This window comes from Bidens hawaiensis, unplaced genomic scaffold (genome assembly GCF_021521415.1).
Source record: "Bidens hawaiensis isolate Kalapana, Puna unplaced genomic scaffold, B.hawaiensis_p1.1 tig00005523_1, whole genome shotgun sequence".
In the NCBI taxonomy this organism is placed as follows: domain Eukaryota; kingdom Viridiplantae; phylum Streptophyta; class Magnoliopsida; order Asterales; family Asteraceae; genus Bidens; species Bidens hawaiensis.
Genome location: NW_027491356.1, coordinates 324,121 through 336,805, shown reverse-complemented (window position 1 = coordinate 336,805; position 12,685 = coordinate 324,121). Strand labels below are relative to the sequence as shown.

General features: G+C 36.2%; 1 protein-coding gene across 1 annotated transcript; it reads left to right on the top strand.

The window, feature by feature from the left end:
• The first annotated feature begins 4,031 nt into the window (after positions 1 to 4,031).
• LOC143630039 (PHD finger protein EHD3-like) lies at positions 4,032 to 7,440 on the top strand. Its single transcript, XM_077099147.1, has 5 exons — positions 4,032 to 4,205; positions 5,085 to 5,288; positions 5,409 to 5,711; positions 5,783 to 5,869; positions 6,516 to 7,440. The coding sequence occupies exons 1-5, from the start codon at positions 4,032 to 4,034 to the stop codon at positions 7,302 to 7,304; spliced, it is 1,557 nt and encodes a 518-aa protein (XP_076955262.1). The 3' UTR covers positions 7,305 to 7,440.
• The last annotated feature ends 5,245 nt before the right edge of the window (positions 7,441 to 12,685 follow it).

Here is a 12,685-nt window from a genome sequence, read left to right as displayed (position 1 = left end):
AATACGAACGAAACTTGGTTCGGCGTTGGAACCTTGACCAACCGATGATTGTGAGGCAGCCATAACAACAAATATGAATATAGAAGAAGAGAAAACAAGAGATTAGAGAACTCAAAACGTTGTAATAGCGTTTTTTTGTATTTTTTTGCGTTCGGGTTTGCGTTTTGAGTGTTGTGATGAACCCATGACACCAAATACCTATTTATACTAGTAGTGGGGTGCTTGGGGGAGCCAAAAAACGGCTATTTTTGACCCCAACAGTCAAAAAACGGCCAAAAAAAAGATTTCCAACGGCTTAATCGATCCAACGGCTAGAACCGGTTCCGGTTCCTACCCGCCCCCACTCAGAATTGCAAGAACCGGTCACGGATCATCGGGTTGAATCAGATAGGGTCCGGTTCCAACCAAAAACGGGTAGGAACAGGTTCGGTTCCGGTTCGGGTCCACCGGTTCGGTTCCAGGAACCGGTTTTTTTGATCAACTCTAGTGGTATGCTCGGTTTCACTTAGTTTGGTGAAATTTTCTATGTAAAGTTTCATATGTGTTTTTTTTTATCCCTTATAAGCTTTAAGAAGGATTTATGATGGTGAAGGCAAGTTGAATTCCAATAGGCGAGTGAATTCACTTACTATCAATCGACATGATTAAGAAGGAATTAACACCAATTTCAGTTTCTTAAAATTGTGTAAAACAACTCAAAGCGGATCGGATTCAAACGAGTCAGTAAAAGCATGTCCAAGTGAGTCGGTTAAAGTACAAGCCTAGCAAATCACGAATTAATTATATGCTCAAATGAGCCCAGTTAGCCTAAAATATGTGTTTTGTTTTCTATTAAAATTGATCAGGCCCCCAACTTAGAGGTGCACAAAAAACCCCGGAAACGAACCCGAAAAAAAATACCAGGAACTGATTTTTTTAATATCCGGGTTTTTGATACCCGACCCTACCCGTTGGGTACGGATAGGGTATGCATTTCAGTACCAAAATTCATACCCGGAACCGGACCCGATTTATAACCGGTAATACCCGAAAACCGGAACCGGTTCATACCTGGAACCGGGTTTCTCCAATACCCGAAAACCGGGTTTTTAACATACCCGATTTATATCCAATATTAACCGAAAATACCTGAAAAATACCCGAAAATATCCCTAAAAAGCGCAACCTCTTAAAAAATCCAATCTATACCCGAAAAAAAGCCCCAAAAAACCCAAAAAAAACCTAAAAATAAGGTTATTCAATACCCGGAAATAGGGTATTGAAATACCCGATTTTAGAATACCCGGTTCTATACCCGACCCGAACCCGATGCATAGGGTATGGTTTTTAAAGACAATACCCGGACCCAAACCCGACCCGGTTATTGCCAATACCCGATTTCTAATACCCAATCATATCTGAACCCGAATATTTGAAAAACTCGATTTGTGCACCTCTACCCCAACTATTCTTTTTACTAGGTCATATCAGCAAATAAATTCCAAGCAATAACTTGATGAATCCGATTAGAGGTGCACAGAAAACCCGAATCCGGAACCGACCCGAAAAAAATACCTGGAACCGATTTTTTTTATACCCGGGTTTTTATTACCCGAACCCGTACCTAACTCTACCCGTAGGGTACGTTTAGGGTATGCATTTTAGTACCAAAACCTGTACCCGGAACCGGGCCCGATATATACCCCGTAATACCCGAAACCCGGAACCGGGTTTTTCCAATACCCGAAACAGGGTTTTTCAAATACCCGATCTATACCCGAAATTACCCGAAAAATACCTGGAAAATACCCGAAAATACCCCTAAAAATTGTAACCCCTTAAAAAATCCAATCTATACCCGGAAAAAAACCTCAAAACCCCAAAATAGGGTTTTTTCAATACCCGAAAATAGGGTATTCAAATACCCGGTTTTAGAATACCCGGTTCCATACCCGAACCGAACCCGATGCATAGGGTATGGCTTTAAAGACAATACCCGGACCCGAACCCGACCCAAGTATTACCAATACCCGGTCATACCTGAACCCTGTTCCATACCCGAACCTGGGTATTTGAAAAACCCGATTTTTGCACCTCTAAATCCGACTCCCAACTGAAGTTGATCAGGCCCAACTGTTTTTCCTCTTAAATGGAGCATGTCCTCAAATGCGTCCGCTTTTGTAGTATCAATTATCTAATTAGTATAAATGAGAAGTTTGGTGCCACAAAAGTGGTTCTTTTTGTTTTTTATATGTATTAATGGTTTTGAGGGATAGCACATGTGTTTTTGTTGGTTGGGTGGTTGTGTTGGTAAGTGAAACTCTTTGTGCCGGTTCACAACCCAGGTTTGAATCATAGCTGCAGTAAATCAGTCTTCTATTTTTTTTAATTGTGTTATTTATGTTTTTGTGTATGATAGAATGCTTTGTCTTTCAACATTAACTTTAACGTGGACCGAATAGTCGTGTTGTTAAGTGAAACCAACCGAGTTTGTGTACAATCACCGCATTTTGTTTTAGCATCGGTACAGTAAAAAAAACTGACAGGATACTTATTTTATTTTTGTTTTTTAGTTCCGGTATCGTAACGAACGTGACAGAGACCGACCAAATTTGTGTAGACTCATCGTCCGAGATCGACAACACTCGGGTTTTACCAAAGCCCGAGCTTTAGTAACCGATAACAGCCAGTTGGTCCACCTTAGTTTTTAAATTGTTTTCGTTTTAGTTCTGATGCCATAATGCACATAAACAAAACTAACCGAATTCGTGTTGACTTACCGCCTCAAAGCAGAGACCTACAATGTTTGGGTTTTACCAACACTCGAGTTTTACCTACATGCTCAGCGCGTTGCGCCGGGTAAAATATTAGTTTATATACATCAGTTAAAGATTAACTAACGTGTCGCTATTCCACTAACCTGGTTGGTGTATAAAACACTTAAGTCTTCTGCACTAATGAACAAACACTTAACCCTCGCATCGGAAGGTAGTTACGAGAAGACCCTCGTATCTCCTTCTCGTAATGAGCTTACAGTGTTCTATTATACCCTTAACCTTTGTGGGAAAAACTAACCTTAACCTAAGGACCAAGTGATTAAGTTAGTGTTTCTTCGATAATTAAAACTTTAATAAATTAAATATTTGCATAGAAAAGGCATACCTAGTAAAAAGAATAGTCGGAGCTTAATTGAGTGAAAATATAATAAGCTTGATAAAACGAGATGTGTAATTGAGCACTGAAGTGATAATAATAATAATAATAATAATAATAATAAGTATATTTTTCGTAGGAAGGATAAGAAGTAATCTTGACCATTGATTTTGAACATGGATGGTTGAGATTTGTTTAGGGGGAAATCAAGTGTGAACATAAGGGGAATGGTATCAAAGGAATAACATATTTGTTGACTTTCTCTCTCCACATGCAAGTCACATGCCAAATTCACTCATCATTTTAAAATGTCCATAACTTTTTTTACTACGTTTTTATTGAAAAACAAATTCACCGTAATAATGAGTGTCTTTTTATCTTTAATGTGAGTACCATATTGTAATATAAAAATTAAAAACAAAATTAGTGGGTTTTTTACAAATTGTGTTTTATAATGTGTTATATAATAGTATTTTTCATTGTGTTTTTTACATTGTGTCATACAACTGTGTTTTTTATTGTGTTTTTATCATTGTGTTTTTTTTTCATAGTGTTTTTTTCTATTGTGTTTTTCATAGCGTTTTTTCGAACTTTTCCGGCTAGGTGGTGGCGATGGGTGGCAGGTGTGGTGGCGGTGGGCGGTGGAGTGGTGGTGAATGTAGAAAATAAGTGAAGATGTAAGTGGGTTTTATATAAGTGGATTTTTGAAATTAACGTAAATGACTTTTGCGTGCTGATCCTTCCAATTTTTCTTTGTAATATCAATCTTCTTATTTTTCCAACTCTCCTTCAAGTTTCTTTTCTTCTTCTTCTTCCCCAGTATCGGATTCTAGGGCTTGTTTATGCACTAGCTGTAAAATAAAACCTAATTAGTTAGTTAGGGTTTCTGTAATTAAATGATGATTGATGAGGAGAATGATTATTATAATTATTATGATTCGAAAACAGATAAGGATGCGGCGTTGTTGGTTGACAGAAGCAGCGTTGAGGGGATAAAAACCTACACCAGAAGAAGAAAACCCAGAGACATGATGACGACTAATCCAATTCAGACTACCACCAACAATCATAAGGTATGCATTTTCATTTACTTACTTTCTCCCTTGTTTTGCTGACTGCTGTTATGAACAATTTGGACGTTAACCTAATTGAATATTGTAGCATATTATAAGCACTCTGATATATGTATGTATGTATTTGAGGCTTCTTTAGCCCTTTATACCTCTCTGCAACTTCAACCTTATATCATTCATATTAGAAACCAAGAATCCCATACTCAAATCTCAATACTCGAAGCATGTTTCTCTTCATAATTTGAACTAGCTCAGGTCCCGTCAATTTCACGGGTTTCCTTTATTTGTTAGATCCCGTGTATTACACAGTTTTCCTACACTTTAACAATGGTCGGTAACCAAGTTAACGCAGTCTGCGAGACTCCTAATCTAATAAGGAAACTGCTCGCCTGATTTAATCCTTACAAACCAATATCGAATCAATCCAAATTGTCCAGCCGATATCTTTCTGATTTCTTTATATCTCAAACACCGTTATTCACCTTTGATTTTTCAACTTTCATAACTGAAGCAAAACAACCTTTCACATGTAAAATCAAGATTAGACCTCCAACATATATAGCTTCTGATTAACTTTAAGTTTGCTGATTTCTAGAGGGGCTGGTATGTCGTAGTCTATTAGGAATTGTAAGTATTTGCTTTCTGTTGGTAATATTCCTCCCTCTTGGAGGGTTAGCTTAGAAGAATTATTTAGTAAACGAAAAAAGAAAAAAAAAGTTAAAGCTAAGAATGATCAAACTGGCACTGAGAATATTTTTAGCGGCTTACTGGACAACAGCTTTATGGTTTGCATTAGTGCCGAAAGTGTCGCAACTAGTCGCGTCTTGTTGTTCTTAACGTTCAACTGAATTGTGGATCAATAAACCTGGTTTCCTGCAGATGAAGGCTGCTGATGTTAGGGCTCCCGATCAAGAGAATCACATATTGAGTTTTGATGCATATACTAGTGGTCCAGGTGAATGCTCTCTTAGACACTGTAGCAATATCGCCTCACAGCAGATGCACCAGTCACTTAATGGGCAGCAAGATGGTCAAAACACTTTTGTGACTCATCAAGAAAGTGGTTGTATGCCTGTTATCAAGGTAAAATACTCTCCTTAGAATTTTGTATTTTAAATTTGATTTCTGATGTGTGATTCCTACTTAATGAACTCTTGATGCTTCTTGTAAAAATGTGAGTTGCTTATTTATTTATTTTTGCAGAAATCTCTTGATAATGTTGAAAGAAGTGACAATCAACCAAATAGTTCTGCTACAGAACCATCTCATGTTACGCTTTGTGGATGGTTAAAACAATCAGAAGGTTCTACAAGCTCTGAGTTGTGTTCGGGTGTGTTATTAAACATTCTAAACTCAGACAAATTCTCTGAACTATGTGGGCTACTTCTCAAGAATTTTGGTGTTGCCAATGTTAAACAAGTTTTAGACATTGATGCTATAAGCTCCAAGATAAAAAATGGAGCTTATGAAACTTCACCACTGCTTTACCTTAAAGACATTCAACAGGTATTCTTTTGTTTAAAGTTTCATTTTTGTTAACTTAACTTTTTGATTTACCGTATAGCCAATGTGGATAGGTATGGACAAAGCTTCAACAAGTTGGATGTGACATAATTACCCTTGCCAGTAATCTTTCTGATATATCTAGGGCTCACTACAATAAGGTAAATAAGAATAAACCTACAAATAGGCCTGTAACGAACCGAACGCTCAGTGAACTATACAACAGAAAGTTTGTTTATGTTCATTTATTAAATAAATGAACAAACACAAACAAAGATGTTTGTTCATTTAGTTAAACGAATGAACAAACATGAACACATGTCTCATTCGTTCATATATGTTCATGAATGCTCGTTTACGTTTGTTCATTTAAATTCATTTATGCCCATTAGTTTACAATGTTTAAGTGCATTCGTTTACATTCGCTTATATATATATATATATAAATTTTTTTAGGTCTGTCTCAATTTAGTCTAGTTTTCATGGAATTAAAATGTCACCCATTACAATTTAGTCTAGTTTTATTAACTTTTTAGGCTCAACTGATTGATGATCATGTTTACTTTTAATTGGTTTTTGTTCGGTTATCTTCGTTCATCTATGTTTAGTTATGTTGGTCCGTTTACATTCGCGAATTGTTTGTTTATACGGTAACAAAAAAAACGCACATGAGCAAATTCATATTATAATGAATGGACACGATCACACAAATAACAAAACCTCATCGTTCGTGTTCATTCGGTTCTTTCACAAGCCTACAGTTACAAAGTCAAAACACTGTGTTCATTTATAACATTTCTTCAACAGTTTGTTACCAAACAACCGACATCAGAAGCGCGCATCTGCCATGAATGCGGAGAAAAAGCAGAAGTTTTCAACTGTTTAGTTTGTGATTCGTGCGAAGATATATACCATCTGCCATGTATCGAGCTTTTAGATACAGCAGTTCCTCCTTCAAGTTGGTATTGTACAACATGTGTTTCAAACAGAGTCGGATCGCCTCACGATAATTGCATGATTTGTGAAAAACTAAACACTTCCGCTTCCACACCACTCGTTAACCGAGTCCCAACAACCAACCAATCACATGTAACCAATGAAAACCAAAGTTCAAACATATGTTTTATGTGCAAAACCGAGGTGAAAATGGGAGACGAGTTTAGAAAATGTGAGCATTTGCTATGTGGTCACAAGTTTTATCACTCTAAATGTTTATCGAGCAGGCAGTTAGGTTTGTGTGGGCTTGTTTGGTACTGCCCGTCTTGTTTATGTAGACGGTGCCGTGTGGATAAAGATGATGATCAGATTGTTTTATGTGACGGGTGTGATGAGGCGTATCATATCTACTGTGCTTCACCACAACTGCTTTCTATACCGAAAGGAAATTGGTATTGTAGAAAGTGTGATAGGAAGTTGAATCAAATGAAAACAATGAGACGGGTTTACGAGAGTATGCAAAAGAAGGTGAAAATTGAAGACGAGTTAGAGAAAGGGCATGAAGAAATGGATGAGCGCGAAGGCTTAGATATGCTTGTAAATGCTGCTAAAACGTTAAGTTATCCAGATGCATTTTGGAATACGCGGTCAAGCGTATAACTTGGAATATGAAAGTTTTTGATAGTTATAATGACGGTGATCGGGGCTATGTTAAGGTTTGTACACTTTTTGTTGTTTTTTTACGGGTGTTAGTAGCCAAAAACATCCGTGAATAGTTGTTATGCAACCCTGATGGAATGATAACATGTTGGGACACTTTTGACTTACAACTATTGGTGCATCAGTATGCTGATATGTGAATTGTTCACTAGAAAGTAGAATGATTTTTTGTTATTATTTTTTAATGAGTTGCATTTTAGATTCCTTTTCGAATCCTAAAGGTGCATATATAGTGCATATATATTATATAATTTCTGGTATGCCTATTCGCGTCAAAGACATCAAATTTAATCCGGACATGCCTAAATTGTATAACTTAAATGCGATTGATTTAACTCAATTATCTAAATAAGTTATGTGAGTAGAAACTAATGTATGTATTATCGCCAAGAATGTAATGAAACAGGGCCGTTTCTAAGAATCGTTAAAAAAATTTTGGGCCGAAGGCGAGTTAAAATTTGGGCCTTCAGTAAAAAAAATAAAAATTATTGGGCTTAAACATTTATACGTTTAAATGGATTTATTTTTTATGATTTGGGTTGTGCAACTGCAAACAATTTTTTTATATAGAAATGAGCTTAAATAAGTCGGGTAATTGGATTTAAACATTAACAATACATATAACTTTTTTTTAATGTGTAAAAAAATTTAAAATATACATTTCGGGCCTGCCAGGGTGATTAGGCGGGGCCATCGGCCACCCAGCCCTCCTTCAAAGCCAGCCTTGTAATGAAAGAATCAGTTGAGTTCATAGGATCAACCGTATGTTCTTAAAGTTATTTAATATTAAGATCAGGATCAAGTTTACAATAGACTTAAATTGATATTACCAGTTTTGTTAGGAATCAAGGATGGTGATCATGACTTTTGTTGTGTTTACCATACTCCCATTGAAAAATATGAGCTGTTATTAATTGAAAAGCTGACACTGTACGTCCTTTTTATTACATGCCATGAAATATTTAAAAGCAAGACCTTAATGGTTGTATCGAAAACATGCACAAGCCATGCCTCTAGAAAATATAAAGTTGTCTCTAAAGCTACATGGTATAAATGCCGCTAACCACTCATGCGTTAAGCTCATGATATGTTAGTGGTATTTGTGTATAGATTTGCCCTTTTAAAAATTTTGTTAAACCCATAAGACCATGTGTAGTTAAAACTAAGCTCTTCTAGACATTTTAAGTTTTATGCCATGTGATGTCCGGTCAATATTTCAGCGTTTTGCAAAAAATGGGCGTAGTCAAAAACTCTCCAGTAATCATTACACAATTATTTCTTTTTAACTAATTAATATAAATAAACATATAAATAAAAAAGAACAAAAAATGATTGGATAAAGTTCCTAAGAATGTCACCCATAATGCCTAGGGGGCGGTGTTCCCAGGCATTATGGCACCAAAGCACCACCATAAAGCCACCACTACGGATGGTCTAAGAATATACGTGTGGTTTAACTAAACAGTGAAAAACATCCCGTCACGTAGGCGCAGGAGTTTTTACTAACTTTTCAACCAAAAAGGCGTAATTATTTAACTAACGATATTGTTATTATTTAATCTTTTAACAAATACGTTGAATTTGTAGTTGGCCTCATACATTGAGCCCCTTGTTCCGTTATTGTAGTGGTGCCCAAAGAGCCTTTTTACCCTTTGGTACCCGTTTGAAAGAAATGTGAATCCATTTAACTAAAAAAAGAGCCATGTTACCTTTGATCCGATGTTTTCACAATAAGCATGATCAAAATTTTGGGGGTGCCATGTAGTTTATTACAGATGAAGCTGACTCCATCGTTCAATTTATTAAACTTTATATGTTTGTTTATGTAACTATAAAAAACGAAAATCCATAAAAAATTATTCAATTCGTCGTTCTTTTTTCTTCATTAATACACAACAAAGAGTGGATTTTTTTTCAATAACATTATACCAAGTTTCATATTTAAGTTGTTGGAGAAAATCCGGTTAACAAAAACCAAAATAAACATCAAAAGCCTTTAATTCTTAGGGGCTTCACGAAAAATAGTGGCTTCAAAAGATGGCACATGTGTGAAACGTTTGCGATGTGGTGGCTTTCTCTGATAGTCGGTCTCACAAACATATCACTTATTTGTTGACAGGTCACACATGACATTTTATTTATTTTTAACTTTTTTCTAAATTTCCATGTAGATATTTCCGTGCATTTTTAGATGTTTCCGTACCTTTTTAGACGTTTCTGTACATTTTTAGACTCTTCTGTGCTTTTCTTAAGCTTCCGTACATTTTAGACGCTTCCATACTTTTTTAGATATTTTCGTTTTTGGGTCCAGCTATCAAAGAAATTCCAGCATTATAGACGTTTCACCCATGTGTCACCCAGCTATCAAGGCTAGACCGAATAAGAAACGTTGTGTTTCGCGAGAGATTAGGGGTGGCGAACATAGCAGACAAGATAAGAGAGTGGAGATTGAGATGGTTTGGACATGTAAAGAGAAGACAGACGACGAATCCTGTTAGATCCGTAGAAAACATTACTATAGAAGGGAGGAGGGGTAGAGGACGACCGAAATTGACTTGGGATGAGAGGATTAGGCATGATTTGATAGACCTAAACCTCTCCGAGGACATGGTTGAGGATAGGAATTCGTGGAGAAGTAGAATTAAAGTTAAGGATTTTTAGAGAGAATTGAATACCTTACGGCTTACACTTAACTTATTTAGGTCGCATACCATAATGGTATTTCCCTTACATATATTATTATTATTATTATAATTATTATTAGCTTTTATATAGCTGTTAAACTGTGATCTTATTATTAATATTATTATAATTAGTAGTAGTTTGTATATAACTGTTAAACTTTGATTTCCTTTATTTTGCTTCATACACATGTACTTAGAGCCGAGGGTCTCTCTGGAAGCCACCTCTTCATTACTTTGGATGGAGGTACGGTGTGCCTACATCCCACCCTCCCCAGACCCTACTTATAGCTTTGCTGTCGGTGGGATTTTACTGGGCATGATTGATTGATTGATTGATTGACCCATGTGTCACCTTCAGAAACCCTTGTTTTCGTTTTTCCAGGAGTCCATATTTATATTTTTGATTTTTTGACGACTAGTCAATGCTTATTTTGATGATATTTCCAATTTACCGGTGCTATCGTTAGAGCGCTTCTGATTACTTTTTTTTTCGAACGGCAGGTCAACATCAAAAATTAAACAAACAGGAAGACTCCAACTAGAAGCTGTAGCACAACCAGAGAGTACAAAGCAAAGGAAAAATAAAAACATAAACAAACTTTGAACCTATGAAATACAGAAGCCATTAAAGAGGAAACAGGGGACTCCATCCAAACAACCCAATCTAATTCATTATGCAAAAAGCGAGACTTGATCCAACCAAATATTTTCGACTTTATTTCTTACAAAACTAACGTCGTGGCCCACTGTCTCACTTCAGTCACTAAGGCTATATTGTCATTTAATAGTGTTACTTAATCTGTAACACCCTGACTTGTAGTTATGGCGAGCGGTGGTTACTTTACACAGGGGCCGCGACGATTTCTTATGGTGATGTTTGATTTGAATGTGAGTTACAATAGTGGTATAGGAAAGAATAGAAAGATGATCTATTGCATTAGAACTGATTGTAGAAGTTTTAAGATGGATGGACCAAATTTTGGGAAAATTTCAATGGATTTGAATCTGGTTTCATGGGATTTTTTTATTGTTTTTAATACTCTCAAGTTTCATCCGTTGGTTGATAACACTTGCAACTTTTACTTTGGTACCCATCACTCCCAACTTTGATCCTAGTTGTTTTTGACACTTCCGAACTTAACGGACCCTAACTCCGTTAGATTTGTTGCTGACTTGACATTTTTTAACACACGTGGCATGCTTACGTGGAAGTACCTCTTAAAAGAAACTAAATCCATATAATATACCACCACCCACCTCCACCACCTATGGCCGGCCACCACCTACCTCCACTACCAACCACTATTCAAATGCAATTCCTTTCATTCAGTTTCCAATATTCAAATGTGATTCCTGATTCTTAAATTCAAAGCATCATTCTCTGATTTATTCTAACACCCCGGCTTAAGCGAAAACGCCTGAGTGTGACGTACAAATTACTCAAAACACGTGTGACACTATTAAGTGACAATATTATCATTAATTAATTTTAACTTCAAGTACACAAGTTGTAACAAAAAATACAAGAAAATTATATGAACAATTAAACAACTTTTCCATTTATTATTATAATATAAGCTCTAGTGTCTTCTCCAAGCATCATCCTCTAATGATTGTCCCTGTAGCATATACATAAATTAAAGGTCAACTAAATGAATAGTTGGTAAGTTCGCACAATTTTTGATATATATAATATAAAAATCATACAATTCCACGAGACGTGTAAATCGAGCAAGTAAGGTCCTTTCCAGTTGGTAACAACCAACGTACTCGGATAATCGCGTAAGTAAGATCCTTTCCAGTTGGTAACAACCAACGTACTCGGATTAGGGGTCCCTTTTCCACTCATAACAAAATGGTCCTGAGTGCAAAGGGAGGCGTATGATCATACTTATTGAGGATACCACATGCAAGTAGTTTTGAGTAAGTAATCAAGTAAACACATAAGTTCATGATACGAATTGTAGTTTGTAAATGAATAAGTAAACAATTGACTCGATATGATATATATGCTACCCCCAAAGAGTGTAAAAGCGTTAAAAATAGGGTGTGAGAAACTCACCTTGAAATTAAAGATAAACTTGAAATAAAAACCAAAACCGAAAGTTGCGAAATATGAGAATCAATGAGGGGCGTAAAGGTAATTAGAAAGCATAGAGAACACATGCAAATTAGTGAATACATCAGGGGCTGTTTCTGCGCATTACTCAAACTAAACGATTAAGGGCGGCGTGTAGGGTTTGAGAGATTGCCACCACTCATCTCTTTAAATAGCAACATGTTTTCACCTAAAAAAATATGAAAAACAAATTACATGTCGGCGGCTCTTAAAAGCTTAGAAAAACGATATCGATACGAACAAGTTTTTCCGGTTGCATTACGTTTTTCTATGTTTTAGAATCGCCTACACTCGTAATTCACTTATCCTCGTCCGAATCGATTTTTTTTTGTGTTTTAATCGCAAGCAGCTTAAGTCCATGAAAAACACTCTACGATGTCGGTGGCTCTTAAAGCCTAGAAAAACGTCATTGTAGCGGACACGATTTTCCGATAGCATGATATTTTTCTAGGTTTTAGAATCGCCCACACTCGTAACTCATATATCATCGTAATTAAGTTTGTTTTTGTGTTAAGAGA

Bases quoted from the DNA above. Each gene is read 5' to 3' on its own strand.
- LOC143630039 (XM_077099147.1), top strand. From the start codon at position 4,032: ATGATTGATGAGGAGAATGATTATTATAATTATTATGATTCGAAAACA. The intron at 4,206-5,084 runs GTATGCATTTTC...GGTTTCCTGCAG, and splicing joins CTACCACCAACAATCATAAG to ATGAAGGCTGCTGATGTTAG. The intron at 5,870-6,515 runs GTAAATAAGAAT...TTTCTTCAACAG, and splicing joins CTAGGGCTCACTACAATAAG to TTTGTTACCAAACAACCGAC.